Source organism: Vitis riparia, chromosome 13 (assembly GCF_004353265.1).
Source record: "Vitis riparia cultivar Riparia Gloire de Montpellier isolate 1030 chromosome 13, EGFV_Vit.rip_1.0, whole genome shotgun sequence".
Lineage (NCBI taxonomy): Eukaryota > Viridiplantae > Streptophyta > Magnoliopsida > Vitales > Vitaceae > Vitis > Vitis riparia.
Window position 1 is genome coordinate 25713566 of NC_048443.1, and position 16802 is coordinate 25730367.

General features: G+C 33.8%; 1 protein-coding gene across 5 annotated transcripts; it reads right to left on the reverse strand.

The window, feature by feature from the left end:
* Positions 1-755: 755 nt before the first annotated feature.
* Positions 756-14315, reverse strand: LOC117928743 (protein HESO1). 5 transcript variants are annotated; one of them, XM_034848744.1, is made up of 10 exons: positions 14042-14299; positions 13471-13543; positions 12450-12822; positions 10982-11146; positions 3763-3941; positions 3588-3683; positions 3057-3126; positions 2450-2580; positions 1750-1860; positions 756-1641 (listed from the first exon to the last, which is right to left on the reverse strand). In XM_034848744.1, the coding sequence occupies exons 3-10, from the start codon at positions 12586-12588 to the stop codon at positions 1171-1173; spliced, it is 1362 nt and encodes a 453-aa protein (XP_034704635.1). In that variant the 5' UTR covers positions 12589-12822; positions 13471-13543; positions 14042-14299; the 3' UTR covers positions 756-1170. The 5 variants fall into 5 exon arrangements, with proteins under 5 accessions (XP_034704635.1, XP_034704632.1, XP_034704633.1 ...); XM_034848741.1 differs by lacking the exon at positions 13471-13543; XM_034848742.1 differs by lacking the exon at positions 13471-13543 and having other exon boundaries at positions 14008-14299.
* Between the last annotated feature and the right edge of the window lie 2487 nt (positions 14316-16802).

A 16802-nucleotide genomic window follows, 5' to 3' on the forward strand; every position in this document is an offset into this window, starting at 1 on the left:
TTAATTGGGTTCTTTTTTGAATTCCAAATTATTATTATTTTTTTTTAAAAAAAAAAAAGTAGAATCATTAAAAAAATATGAAGCATTAAAGTCAATTTTTTATTTGGTCTCACTTAATTTAGATTATTTGCAATAAAATTTTAGGTGGTGTTTGTTTTTTTATTTAATTCTAAATAGAACCTTAATGCTTAATAGTATTAAATATTAGGTTGTTTGTTTTTGTAGTATTTTATTTCTATTAAGTATTAAAAAGTAAAGAAAAATCAATATATTATTTTTTCTATTTAGAAAAAGCTAAATATTTTGGTTTTTTTTATTTAATAAAAAGTTTATAATAAGTCATGAAAAAATAGAAAAACAAGCAACCTAAATTCTGAAAATAAATTGCTTTCAACAAAAAACAAAAAAAACAAACACCACCCTCTATTACTTTATGCTATTAATAAAATATATTTTAACATAATTTTAAGAATTACTAGACTCGTTAGCTTTGTGCATAGGAGAAACAACGAAATCAATGTATACCAATTTTCATCTATCAATTTTTCGAATGATTCTAATGAATCAATTTTTGTCCGTTTAATATTTGAATTTTAAATTAAACTTGTGCAATTTCACTATCTTTTATAATGGCTCACCATTACAAAGATGACGCCATTGAGCCGGTTGGCTTGAACCGTGCTAAGATATATTCAGACTGCAGTCAACATTGGAAGTTGTAATACCATGATTTTCAGAATGAGAATTGTCAAGTCTTCAAAATGGCAACAAGCCTATTTTTCTACATCCATTAGGACGACCATTACAGTGAGAAAGCATAATGATGATATTGAAGCAGAACAAGAACATGTGATCATGTCATGCTCTTAGGAGGCAATTCACTTCTTTCTCATGTACAAGTCCACAATAGCCATAAGGAATATTGGAATAATACCAAGAAAATTGACAGTTCTTATAATGTATTGAGGGTGGTGACAGTTTCAAGCTCCAAGAGAGTGCTGACTGCAGACCAAAATTGGACATAACAAAACACAAACACATCAATATTATCATCCATAGACCATCTTTCCTTGGAAAGCCAACGTTACCAACTATGGAGTATTTCTTTTTACCAAAATCCGCACTAGTCAGCAAAGACTCCTCTGAGAACAGTAGCTCGTTCAACACCTTCTATCTATCAGATCTTGGCCTCCACACTCGCTGGCTTTGACTCTGAGTTGCCTGCTGCGCACTTCTCTGCACAGTCGAAGAGCCTGGTCGTGTATACATAGATCTCTGCATTGTCATGGAATTCGGACGTGCCTGAACAGGTGCAGATCTCTGTGAAGTCGTGTTGGGACGACTTTGAGGTCTTCTATTCTGAAAATCGTTTTGAAATTGCAATGGCGAGTTTGCAACATTGGGCACCGATGGATAAGTCCTGGAGTTATTTCTACCATAAGCACTTGAGTTCCTGCTGGGTGCTCTTCTAATAAATTGTGCAATCTGTGGTCTGACTAGAGTATCAATTAGAGAATTTTGATCCTGATTGGCTGAGGTAAGCCTCTGGTGAGTTGTCTGAAATGCTTCAGATATTCTTTGTAGCTGTCTACTGCGAACACCCCTGGCAGTATTTTCTGGCTGCTCAAAAGGATCCTCAACCTAACTAGGCAATAAGGAGAACAATTAATACCAACAAAAAACAGTAGCAGAGGTTGAGGTTTGTGTGTGTGCGCACACATGAGAGAGAGAGAGAGAGAGAGAGATTACGAATAATTCATAAGTTCTTGGCATCCATCTCATATTGCTATCTATGTCTACCCACTGTCCAGTGTATGGACAAATGCCTTGCTCTGAGGCCCTGGAACTAATGTCAGCAAACTACAACACAAAAAATCAAAAATCAAAATCAAAATCAAACTAAAGCATCTTCCTTGCTACTGTTTGCATAAAGTTGATCACTCCCAATGCAATGGAGAAAGCGCTCCCTACAGCATTGGCTATACATTTAATACTACTTACTGGTGTTTCAGTGTATTATAAATAGAAAGTGTGCAGATCATCATTATCATTATCATTTCAAGAAGATAAATATGAAGAGAATGCAAACCTGCATATTGGTTTCTGGAAATACAGTTGAGTTTATAAAACACTGCATTACTTATGGAAAGACCTTATTTGACCATGTGCTAAACATGCCATAAAAATTGTTTTATTTGGAAGGGGAACAAGAGGGGATTGAAAAGATGCAGAAAGTGGATATGGTCTAAAGGAATATAAAATTTTAAACAACTTTTTCTAATATGTGAAACAACTTGAATTAAGTGGTGAGAAAGGCTCAAACTCTCAAACTTGAAACCATAACATTATAAAAATGGAAGGGAAGATGCAGATCATGAAACAAGAGATTGTGGCCCACCCATAGAGATAAATTACTTCTTAAGGTAAAAATCATGGCAAATGGAGCTACCTTTGCAAGGAATGATATGAAAAGCTCAGACAAAGAACTTCGATTAGGTACTCTGGATCTCTCTCTCTTGAACCTGTTAATGTTTTCAGCACTGGTTTCTTCAATTTGTCCCTCTACAAGAGCCCTCACACCTGCATGGAACATATTTCAAAACAGATTTGTTTTAATAGTCACCAATATTTGGACTAACAAAGTATTCAAAGAGTGTTTTAGATGTTTTTGCTGATATGCAAACCTATCTTAAGTTTTACAGACTAAAAACCAAAACCCTGATTCCAAATATCTTTAGTTAGAGCTCAAGGTTGTGGACTATGAAGCCTCCAACATATTTTTAAACAGTTCAACTTCTAATTAAAGTAGCCCATAAACTAGGAAACAGGTAAGAGTCCTAAAAGAATATAACCTGACTTGTATCTTTATAAGACCAAGGAAAAAGATAACTAGCAGAAAAAATGTTATTCTCTGGATTAATAAAAATTAACAGTGATAAGTACCTGCAAGATCTTCAACAACATTAACCTGGCCTATTTCTTTATTAGGTTCAAGAGAAAAAAATCTAATAAAGAATGTTGTCCTCTGAGTTCATAAAAATTACTACAATAAATACCTATAAGATCATCAGCAACATTTCCTGGATAGATTTCTTTAAGTGGAGGTAAAATTGCAGGTCTGCATGTCTGTAAGAAAACAGTTGACAAGAACCTGAAGGTTAAATTGAAGTTTCAACCATTAATCACACAGAACCAAAAACATGTAAATCAGAAAAGTACAACAGCAAAAAAAATAGAAAGAAAAGAAAAGAACAAACATAACAAAGTAAACAAGTCGAAGTATGTAGATCACATTGAGGATATATCACCATACCATGACGTAGATACAGACACTTCAAAGCACACAATAAGGGGAAAAAGAACAAACAAAGAGCACAGTTTACATTACTTGGCAGAATAGTTGCATCATTGGTTTGCGTCAGGGCTAAAAGGGAGAGCTTCTCAAAAAGTAGACAGTTTGACTGCTTCTAGACATTTCAATCCAGTTCAACCATTTTATGCACTCATGAAACAGCCTAAGCAGTAAGAAATATCCCCTGATCTGAACTATTTCCTAAATTGATACAGAAATAGTGATTGATGATCACCTGAAGATGGAAAACAACTAGCAAACTCAGAGAATATGAATTCAAAGTTCCAGTCTTTGAATTATTAATATCGTGTGCTCTGGCCCATTCCTTGACCTGTGGATGAGAGTCAATGCATCAAATAATAGCACCTTTTCCACAAAGCAACAACTATCCCTCTCCAATGAGAATATACCAGTAAAACCAAGTCACGGAAGCGCCCATCTATGCCACTGATCCAAAATAAGAATTTGGACTTCATTTGGCCCTTCAGATTATTTATTGAAACATCACACGAGATGTTCGGGTGGTAGCTTTCAAATTTGATAATCGGGACCCTTGCATTGGGGATAAATTGCAATTTTCGCCACCCACCTGTAAATCATTATTACAAAATGAAAATATGAGACACTCAGATAAAAACAATCACCTAAGTCTCAGAATGCAAATTGATAATATTACGTTGTGCTCCTTGTCTCTTTTATTATGTGAGGTAGGCCAACAATGGAACCACAAGTTAAAAAGTAATTAAGAAGTGATTGACAGGTCATTTTGATAGCAACCAGGAATTATATTATTATTCCCTTTTGTTTTCTACAGCATATGCACCACATAAGATGATGTAATTATCAATTTACAAACTTGCTAAGTTTGTCCTGATCAACCTACATGCCAAAAGAATCAGAGAAAAATCATGCATCAGGAGTTACATTCCAATTCTTGCTTTACCCAGAACCGGAGTCTATTTGAACACTGCTTCCAATTTTATCAGTACCTGGACCAACATCTGAAAATTTATTGGATCTAGAACAGGCCCAACAAAGATTGAGTACCTGTTGGGCATAGGACAAGTACATATAAAGTTTGGAATAAGCCATTACTTGTAATTTTTACTCAAAGTTTTGGAATTAATTGAAGGCCTACAAAAATAACAAGATGAAATTTAATAAATAAGAAATGGAATAAAAAAAGAGAGAGAAATCTGGTTTTAGATCTCTTATCATCTTATATCAGAGCAACTGTTGTTTACTTTGAAGATTTCTAATATATTTAGCTTAACCATGAAAAGTGAAGTATAGATGCCTAATTTAATCGTAGTACTGATTCTTCTTATAATGGGTAAGCATTACATCAATACATTACTCACCAGTTTACCAGATGAAGACTCACGGAGTAACTAATATAGACCTGAATCTTAGTGGTTTTTCCAGCATGAAACTGAAATTATTTGATTTCATAATATTAGAACCAAAACTGATTATTTGGTTTCAGGACAGTTGGGTACATGAGTACCCAAGTACTATTGAGTATTGGCAATGCCACAAGCATTTCCAGGAGATAATCATATAATAATGGAAGTGGGTGCAAACTGGTTAAAAACATGCATAACCAAGAAATCAAGTCCGAGCTCAAAATTTTCATCTAGAGCCATGTCAAGTTGCTAAATCTTAAGCTCGAGGTTTGCCAGGACCAGGACCAAGAACAAGCAAACATAGTGCCACCAAATCCAAGTTAGCCAGGCTGGGTAAATGGTCAATTAGTGCATTGGGTCAAAGCCACTTCTATTCTCAAGCATCTCATCAGATTCTTCCTTGATATTACCATGACATATCTTCAAAGTTTAAGCAAATTAGAAAGTACCATTGGCTTAGACAATTGGAAGGTAAGAAAGGAGAATAGAACTGACTTAATTGCATCAGTAATACCCAAGATGGATTTAAATATATTATAGGATTGAGAAAATATGGAAATAAGTATCACATACAAAATCTAATAAGGCCTGCCACAATTCTATAATTCTCATAAAATCACACTCAAATGTTCTTATATCAAATTCTAACTTAATCAAATCCAACAAAATGTCAATCAACTCCAAATTGCATGGAAATGTTGTACACCACATCATAGAGCAACTCTCCCGAACTTCCTTATACACATAACACTCCCTTAAAATTGATGTTCCTCAAATTGTAACCAAACAAGATTGTTCAAAACTTCAACTCCAATCCACACAAGAAGCTCCTTGAGGTGTAGCTTAATGGTAGTGCATCTAGAAATGAGTCAAAAGTCCCAAGTTCAAGACTCCCCAATATTTAAGTGGTCTAGGGTAGAGCGGTAGGCCCATAACACTAGGGGGTTTGCTTCACCGATGGCCAAGATTAATGTCTCACTATTGGGGTGGATTCCCCACAATCAAAAGAATAAATAAATAAATTTGCAATCAATATGAGAAAGAGGTATTTTGCTATTGAACAATTGAAAAACCAGGGCCTAAGAGAAACCATTGATCTATTTTCAACCAATCAAATTGAAGAAAGGTTTCCATTGGCTGCACAGGTACTTAAACATGCCAATGTTTAATCAATAATTGTCAACCTCATTAGATTGAGTAAGTTGCAATAGAAATAAAGCATGTCTTGTACAATAGGTTTGGAATGTCAATTAACTGCTCCTTTGTTGAAATATATAGAGTATGGATCAAACCACTAATCGCTTGTGATTACTTCTTGCTTCTCCACATCATTAAATACTTCCAAGAAAAGTACAGTAACTTGAAGTTGACTTTCTATCTACCATTGATCTTGCCTAGTCTGTATTGCTATATGCTTCCAAGGTCAATTCTCTTTCTTCTAAAAAAAATTCCTTTCCATAGAATAGCCTTCAAATAGCATAGAATCCTATACACTACCTCTAGATGTATGTCTCTAGAAGAATGCATGACTTGACTTGCCCCACTTCCTGCATATGCAATATTTAGCTGAGTATGTAATAGATAGATTAGTTTGCCAACTAAAAGCTGGTATTTCCCATGGTCTACTACAACGTCCTCCTTAGCCTCTACCAATCTGTAGTTCTATTCAATTGGAATGTCCATTGGTTTGCAACCGAGCATCCCTGTTTCTTGCAGCAGATCAAGTATTTATTTTTGTTGAGAAATGAAGATTCTATCTTTTGAATGAGTTACTTCTATTCCCAAAAAATACTTAAGTCTACCCAAGTCTTTTATTTCAAATTCTTTGGCCAACATTTCTTCAGTGAGTCAATCTTTTCAATATCACCACCTATTACTATTATCTTGTCTACATAAACAATCAAAATTGTTACCTTGACAAAAGATGAGTCCTTGATAAATAGTGTGTGGTCTCTCCGACTCTACAGAAACTTCATATTATTCATTGCATTTGTCAATTTCCCGAACCATGCTCTAAGCATTTGTTTATGTGGAGCCTCCATAAATATGTCTTCCTCTAAATTACCATGCCAAAAAGCATTTTGAGCATAAAATTGCTGCAATAACCAGCCATAGTTAACTACTAAGTACAATAGCACATGAATGGTATTCATTTTTGCTACCGGAGCAAAAGTTTCCTGATAATCCACCCCATAAGTTTGTATATATCCTTTGGCTAATTGCCTAGTCTTGTATCTCTTCAAGGTTCCATCAGCATAATATTTAACCATAAATACCTATTTACACCCAACCAGTCCTTTTCCCTTCGGAAGTTCAACAATTTCCCATGTTTGATTTTTTCTAAGAGCCCTCATTTCCTCATTCATGGGTTTTCTTCAATTCTCATCTCTAAGTCCTTTGGGCTATTTAGGAATTTTTATGGGATTAAGTTTGGAGAGAAAGGATCTATTAGACGAGAATAGTTTGTCAAAGGAAATGAAATTAGGGATGGGTGAAATTAGAGATGGGATGTTGGTTACATTTTCTAGCCTAATGGCTATCAATAAATCTAGGTTTTTACTCAAAGAAGCCTCATTATTTTGCACGCTTTTTTCTTGAATTTTAGATGAAAAATGAGTGGGATTTATTTGTGGACATGTTACTGGTTCAGATTCTTGAACGTGCATTGAATTACAATGAGCTGTTTCCTTCTTGAATAGAACTGAAGTGGCTTAGCTGTTGACTTTCTAGAAGCTCCCTCATTTTCAAGTTCAAATACAAGTTGTAATAAAGTCATGGTGATTTTAGAAGGCAAAGCAGTGGTTAGACTCAATGGAGGAGAACAGGAAACAGTAGGACTAGAGACTGTGGTAGGATGAAAGGACAAATCTTGAAAAAAATGACTCAGATTTATTAGATTCCTTATCTTCACTTGGTGACTCTCCCTAAAGATAAGGACGGAAAAAGAATGACTGATTTTCATTGAAAGTGGCATCCATAGTTATGAGGAATTTTCTATATTCTGGATGATAACATTTATATCCTTTCTTTGTGGACAATAACCAACAAATGCACACTTCAATACTCAGGGATCAAGTTTACCACGGTGATGAGAATAAATGCGAATATATGAGACACGCCCCAATAATTTAGGAGGAAGATGACCAAAAACATGAAAATCAAGGTAGAACTTTGAAAAATTTTCCATTGGACTCTTATTCCCCAAAACTCCAAAAGGTAACCTACAGATCAAATGAGTTGCAATCAAAATTGCTTCTCCCCAATAGGACTTAAGAACATTCGTTTGAAATAACAGTGCTTGGGTTACCTCTAGAAGATGACAGTTTTTTTGCTCTGCAATACTGTGTTGTTATGGGGAATCATTACATGAGGACTAGTGTATAATTCTTTCCTTTGTGAGAAATGGTCTCAAAACCTACTAACATCTCATTTATTTTTCATAAGAAACAATCAGGTGACTCTAGAATAATCATTAATAAAGGAGACAAATCATTAAGCTCAAAAAACATTAGGAATTCTTGATGGACTCTAAACATTAGTGTGTATTAATCGAAAAGGACTAAATGTTCTCTTATCACTCAAAAGGAAATGAAATACAATGATATTTAGCAAGTTGACAAATTCACGATGAAATTCATTAACATTTAAATGTCCAAACAATAAAGGGAACGTAGTTTTTAACAAAGCAAAATGAGGATGTTGTAAACAAAGATGATGTAACCAAACTTGTATTATATTGGATGGAACTTTTTCTGAAAAATGAGGGTGAGATCCATGGCCACCGTTGCCACTTTTGGTTTCAAGATAGTAGAGCCCTTCTAGTTCCTTAGCACATCCAATCATCTTCCCCATAACCCAGTCCTAGGATGGGATAAAGGTCACACTGTAATTCAAGTTTTTAGTGAGCTGGTGAATCAATTGTAGATTGATCAAAAGCTTAGGAACATATGACACAAATTTTGGAATAAGAGATGGCATCGAGGAAACAGTTCCTTGGTTAACATTTGCCACTTTGATTTTTTTATTTCATGGACAGGCTATATAAGAAGTAAATCAGTGAAAGGCGTTGGTCATGCAATCAGTAGCACATGAGTCAATTACCCAAGCACTAGAAAAACAGTCTTTTGAAGCACTAAGGGCATAAGAGTTTGAGTACTTACCTGAGCAAGCCAATGAACATGAGGTACTATGCTTTTCTAGAGAGGTCAAGAAGCTTCGAAGTCTTTCTATTTCTTCTTTGTTCAGTCCTCCACCATCAGACCCTCTAGAATTCCAAGTTTCTTGGCTAGAACTATCTTCTGATTTGGCCATATGCGCCTCTCCTCCCAACTGTCCAGCTTGCCCGTTTCGGTTATTATTACCCTTCCTAAAGGATTGTGGCTTCCCATTAAGCCTCCAACAGTTTCCTTCATGTGTCTTAACTTCTTGCAGTAAGTACGCCATTCTCCATCTCTATTATTTTTTGATCTAGAGGTCCCATTCTTCCTATTTGTCTCTTTAGTAGCCACCCTATTATTCAGCTGATTGGTATTCGGCTTGACTACAGCAAGAGCCATTCCTTTACTCGATGAGGCTTCTAACGTGACTATTCTCCTCCTAGCTTCTTGAGGGATGGAATTGTTTCTTTTCCAAGAATCTACATTCTAACTTGACCATATTCAACATTTAATCCAACAAGTAATTAAAAAATTCTCTCCCTTTCATCAAACTTCAGTAGCATGGTTGCATCTTCACTACATTTCATCTTGAAATTTTGATAATAATCCAACTCAAGCCATAAAGTTTTTAAGATATTATAGTACTCAATTATAAACAAAGTACCTTGTTCAATGGATGAAATCTTTGTTTTAATTTCATTAATCTCAACGGCATCTTGTATGTTGAAGTATGATTGCTTAACAAACTCCCAAATCTCCTTCATTGTTGTGAGAAACATACAAGTCCCACTAATCTCTGAATGCACTGAATTCCAAAGCCAAGACATTAACATTGAATCCTCTTCATCCCATGTAGCAAACATCGGGTCTTTTGGGCTTGGTACCGGTCCAACTAAATGGCTTAGCTTTCCCTTTCATTTAAGGAATGTCTTCACAAGTTGAGACCAAACTAGATAATTCTGACCCTTAGGCCTGAATGATGTTTGGAGATTTTGGTATTCACCAGCGGAAGAGTGGGTTACGGTTTGATTGAAATTTTGGATGGAGGGAGAGATTTGGACATTAGTAGACATTTCAGACATATTGAGAGCGAATAAAAACAAAGGAAGGAAATAGAAGTGTAGAGAACATGGGAGAGCCAGTAATGAAGGTTGTATTTCGCTATGTCAATTTTGACAATGAAGGCCAAGAATCATTAAAGCTGCAGCAAAGAAGAACGCACTTGGCGACGAAAATTAAGGCCCAAGAGCAGAGAATGAATTTAACAGAAACCTTGCTATGATAGATACCATGTGAACAATCATGGAATTGTATTTCTTGTATTGATGGAGGAATTTATAATGAATATATGAAAACAATATAGGAAAATAATTCTAGACTACATTGAATGTCAACACCATTAGTCAACTATACAAACAAGAAAGGACTCCCTAACTTTATCACTCATTTACAACCCTAATTTACAGCTTATGTAAGCTGTAACTTTCAATCAATCACAATTAGTCAACAAATTTTGCTATTAATCTACAGATTAACACACTTCAATCAAGAAATAATCAACTTTGATGAACAAGAACACCCATTCCACCAGCACAAATAAAGTAAGACCATGATAAAATTTCACAGAATCTAAATTTTACAGAAACAAAACAGTGACAACAGATTGGAGAGATGCTGCTGATTACAAATCTTGAAGCCATGATAGGCTATGGACTGGAAACAGGAAAACAACAATGATAGTGATAGAAAACAGCTTGGTATTTCCAATCAATGACAAGGAAAATAAGAAAACAAACAATAGAGCTTAGCATATGCCAACCATTCTACTACCCTATTTCTTGTTTTTTCACCTTATTGGTGCACTCCTTCCTCCAATTAACTCACAAAGAAGAAAAACATAGGGACTGACCACTGATTGGTCAGCATGGGAAACAAGGAGAGTGTCTGGCATCAGACTATTATGGTTGAGGAATGGTTGGATAGGGTTCTGACCATCACAATCATAGTACAAAATAAACATGGAAATAAAAGGAAGAAACTAAAAGCATGAATCCAAAGCAAATTACCTTTACTTCTCAAAGCGTTTAATACATGTCCCAGTAGAGTCTGTTTGTGCTTTTTTCCAGCAGATGAAATGTACGCACCATTTGGCAACTCTATAGAAATATCTAAATCTCCCCATCGTGTGTAAAGATTAGATAAAAATGATCCAAAGGGCTCCACAGTTGCCCCTGTTACACCAGTTTAGCCATAAAACAACTCTGTTAATCATAACAGTTTGTAACCAACAGAAAAAATTTCTCTTCAAAACAAGGGATAGAAATTCTTCATGAATCAACAATGGCATGAGGAAAAAAAAACCTACTTTAAGTTTCTACCAAAGGTCCAATCCATAAATCATAACTAACCAGAGGTGAGATTATTGGGATGTCTTCCTCTGAGAGGTCTTATGCCTCTTTGCACTCTATAAGAAATAATCGGAAGATATAGAAGACTGATACTGAAGAAGTATTCATTTTTGTGTTTTGTTCGGGGTGCTCAAATATAAATACTTTGAACACTCCATTTTCCAGTCTCCACCATGCCTTTGAATCCCATTGTAGCATAGATTTTCCATGCAAGCCAAATCCTCTTCAAGAAACTTGGACATATTGTTTTGTGGTGAGGGCAGTGGAATATATCCATTGATGTCATGTAGATATTACTTGGAACTAGCCTCTGCAGACTCTGTTTAGAGTTGTCTGCTTCTTTATGTTGCACCTAGACATGACATCCTTGTTCTTTTCTTTTCCTTTATTTTCTTTCTTTTCTTTTGTCAAATCAAAATGGTGTCACAGCATGGTGTTTGGGAAGCAAGGTTGCCACATGGTGACTGAAAAGAGACAAACTGCATGTATCAAATAAATCAAGTGCCTATTAACTTTAAGAAATTGGAGACTCCATCTGAGTGAAAGAAAGCTAAAAATAAGGGTTTCCTAATCAGAAAGCTTCTCAATTTGAAAATTAGATAGGGATGCTCCATTGGGAACCATTTAAATTATATTCAGAGCATTGTGAATCAGTTGGTTGCTAAGAAAATAGCAATGAACAAGAAGTTGAAATCTTTTTTATCTCAAAACTCTTCACTTCACCACTTAGAAACTTTTGGTCACGTTATTCAACAACTCCAGTCCATAGTCAAGTCACAACTAACAACTCAGTGGGTATAACTTTTAAGTTCACATACTTGAGAACATGTGAAATACAAAAATCATGAGCAGTTCAAAAAATTGCCAACATCAGGAGAAACAACTAAACGTCACCATTCTAGCAAAGAGGACATGCAGAGAATTTGAACCATCAAAACAAAATGGAAACACGTTCCATTCTGTGTGCACCAAATAAACATTAGCACCTTTTGCTACTCATAACTTTGTAGGCAATCAAAGATTTGCTAATTGATTCTAAATGTTTATCAACCATGAGTCTGAAAATTTGAACTACCTGAGAAACAAAACAAAATGAGTAAAATCAGTAAAATTCAACTCCACTTGCCTCTCAAACTTTCCACAGAATCAACAGCTGTTCGGAAGTCAACAATGAGTTGATTTCGAATAGCCCAATCTTCCCTTGAGGGAATAATCACAAGAAGGATATCCTTGAGAACAATCTCCAGTACATTGAAGGTGCTCATTTCTCAATACTAAATAACAGTGAAGCAATCTGATGCATCTGAATGTGGGTTACATGTCAAAAACCCATGTAGAAGTGGTCCTTAGCACTGACCAACCACAATACACACAACATAGTAGGAGTGGTGAATTCCCACTTGAGTGCTGATTTCTTATTTCATTATGTTGGATGGAATAGCAAAAGCATCTTGGAAGAAAATGAAGCCTCAGAAGCTCCTTGGAGCAACCACTGTAACCTGAAAGTTGAGACAGCAGTGAAAAAGATTGCACATCTGTAAACTATGTTGGAAATTATGGAAGTTAACTGTACCCAACAATACAAAAAAGACAGGGGAAAACTACATATTTCACTATCAGATGAGGTATCATGGCTACAATAAAGGTTGGATATCAGGCAAGATTGGTTAAGAAGTCTTCAAAGTTTGATGTGGACATAATACTTGTAAGTTTATTAATAAAAACCGATAAAATAAAAATGATAACAGACTATCATTTTCCCTTGAAACCCAACAATACTAAAGTCGCATGAATAAATTACTTTCATTTGTTAATTCATCACAGTAGTGAACACTTCTGATACAGCACGATATAGTTGAGCAGCGAATACTATTATGAGCAATTGGTTTCTTTAATCTAACTTTTATCATTAGTTCACCTACAGAAGAGTATGGGAAGTTCTATCTGAAAATGAATAAGGATGGATTGGCTGATTATCGAAGCAATATCAAGGCATAATAACAAATCTTGTAAGACATTTCCAATCATGAAGTTTAATTCTCTTCTTATTTCTACCTGTGATATTTCAAACTTACCTACTCTTTCTTTTGACAGGCAAAGGAAAACAAAAAAAACAAAAATAATAGCAGTGACTCCCCTCTCCTCACCTTTGTCGCTATTAATCTTTGAGAACCTCGCATTTGGTTCTTAATTTCCCATATCATGTATTCACAAATCAATCTAAAATCGTTAGAAAAAAGAAAGAAAGGATAAGATTAGAAAGAAAAAGAGGAGAATCTTCAGCACAGGGAGGATCAGAAATTGCTTTCAAGCATCATACCAAGAGTTGAATATAAATTCACACCAATTGAGCATCGACATTGATAGAGAAAAGTGGTAGAAATTAGTCAAACATACAACCACCTTGTGGATGGTGATGTAGGTATTGACATTGATAAAAACATCTACTTTTCATCATCAAAATTCTAATCATTTTCAATCAACCATGCATTTCATTGTTCTTCATATAATCAAAACCCAATGATTATAGAACCCATTAATATCAAAACACCTTCAAAATATGAATTAAATACAAAATCAAACCCAAATCGGAATACCCAGAACTCAAATTAGAGCCATACTAGATAATTCCCATAAAAAAAATCCAGAAAAATCGTCACAAAATCCAGCAGCCGTAAGATTACCAATAGCAGGATGAGCTGAGACCCAGATACCCACCAAAAGAATAATCCCCGTTTAGGGTTTGATAGTTGAGAAGTGAGGTGTAGGATCAGTGAAAGGTCCTGATCCAAGGAAGCACATGCAGTTGGTCGTACTGGGGGGTGAGGAAGCGACTGAGAAATAGGTATGACTTTACTTAGTGAGAAGGGTTTTCTCTTCTTTTGGACCTTTTACGATGTGAGTACCTGTATAAGTGGAGATACATAGTGTACGAAGGCGGGAAAAAAAGTGGTCAAATTACAGTCAATTCTGTATATTTATGGTTGAGAATCTTCTTCTTCTTCTTCTTGACACTTTGCCAGTATGCACTGCCCATTTAGGCATTTACATGTGAAACCTTTTATGATTTTGATTGCTATGGGAAAATGGAGGAGTCAATACCAGAAAAAAATGGGTTTTCAGCTTTGGAAAATACTTTCTTTCCAAAGTTTTCTTCAAATTGAAGAAAAAAATTCTAATGAACTTCCCATGTTTGGGTGGTTTTCGATTCAATCTTCAGTTTTATTGTCTTTGTATATATTTTTTTATTTTGTTTAGTCATTTCGTGGTCATGGTTTTCATAATTTATATAATGAAATATAATAAATAATTAGTTATGATTTTAAATTTATATTAATTTTTTAAAAAAGTATTGCTATATTGAGAAATTTGAAATCTTTTTAGCTTTGTTGTTTATTTTTTACTCAAATCCAATAAGAAAATGTTAGGGTACGTAATCAATATGTATCCCATTTGTCATCCGACCATAAAAAATACTTGGTAAAATCTAAGTCATTCAAATGAAAGTATAAATAATGATACTAATATATAAAATAACGAAATATGATACAAATTATGAGGTTACGATATAAAGCAATAGGACGAATTTGTGTATAAAGCGATAAAATCTAATTATGTATGTTGTAGATTGTGATTGGTTCCGTTTTTTTGATATATATCGATTTGATACCAAAAGAGACCCTTTTATTTGAACCCTTTTCGGAAATGGGTTTAAATTGAATTAAACTAAATCCATCCAAGTTGGGATTGATAAAAGTGGTCCACAATTTCCTCCAAGCTTTCACATTCAGAGTGTGAACATGGCTCACCTTTTATTTCCTCAGGTACAACACTATCAAAATCTAGTCAGTGTGGAACCCCTCCATTATTCCTAAAGTAAAAAGGAGATAGTTAGAAATAATTAAAGGAGATGGGTAAGTGAAAAAGTTAGAGCCCTCCATCCATAGGTTGGCTTGAGTTCAATTAATAGTGAGAATATTGGTAATCATGAATATATCGATACTTGGATTTTATGGATATATTGAATATATATTGACGGATATTTTGACACAAAATATCAATAAATAAAAAATTCATCAAAACTTATAAAAATGTAATAAAAAAAAACCCTTAAAAATTAAATTAGAAGTATAATAGACATTTTAAAGTTATGTTGTTTAAGAAATTAATATATGTATGATATGATTTGTAATATTAAATTTAATTATATAGTATCGGCGGATAAAAAATACGAATTTTGTAAGTATAGATTCATTATGAAGTTAAATTATTACAAATATACTAATTATATCATTTTAATATATTACTATATTAAGTTAATTTACTTACCTAAATTGAAAATATATTAATTAATTATAAAATGTACTAATTTAAATTCAATGTTATACTAATTTAAAATTTTACAAAGTTAATTTATTCTCAATATACTATTATTACAATTGAATATCAAAATAAAATAAAATTATTAATTTAAAATTAAATATTTTCAAAATTTACTAATTATGTTATTTAAATATATTTATGATTTTTATTTTAAAAATATTGGTACATTTTGATATAAAATATTTTTATTTAAAAATATTGATAATTTTATATTTAATTAGTATACAAAATAAATTATAAGATAATTAAAATTAACTTATTTATAATAATATAATTTTTTACCAATTTTTCATCAATATATCCTATATATCCAATATATCTCTGAAATTTCAACGATTTTTTCTCATTTATGGTCGATATTTTGCTTGTATCATCGATATCTTTGTGATTACCGATGTATCGTCGATATATCATCGATATTTACAGATATTTACCGATATTTTCGTACTCCAATATATGATATATCAACAATATATCGCCGATATATCCCGATATTTTCTTCCCTGGTTTCAATAGAGTAAATTGGTTTTTGAGTGGTAGCCCACTCAAATCATTAACGCACCACTCCCCCACCATTGAGCCCAATCCAAACTCTACAGCACCTCACAAGTCATTGAAAAACATTTGTGGGCTTTTCCCATATTGCAAATCCTGACCCACCAGTAGGCCTAAAAGTTAGCTTCGCTCAATCTGACCCAAATCAAAACGGGCCCAATGGGCTACTCCAGGCCTAGCTTAGAAGGTGTTTGGTAAATCCATTTAATGATTTAATTACTTAATTTAAATTATTATTTAGATTAAATATATATGTGTAAATAATTTAAAGTATTAAATCAAAATAATTAATTTATTTTTAATCTCAAATATTTATTATCTCATCTGCAACAATGATTTCATATTTATAACTCATTTTTCCCGATAACTATTTTGTGATTATCTCATTTATCTATAATATTTTAAAGATTGATATTTACCCTCATTTTTATTTTTATTTTGTTTATATCGGGTTTCATTTGATTGGATTACACTCATGCCAATTCACCTAAATTTCACCCCTACATTTAGGCATTGAATTAGGATAAAATAAATCATAAAT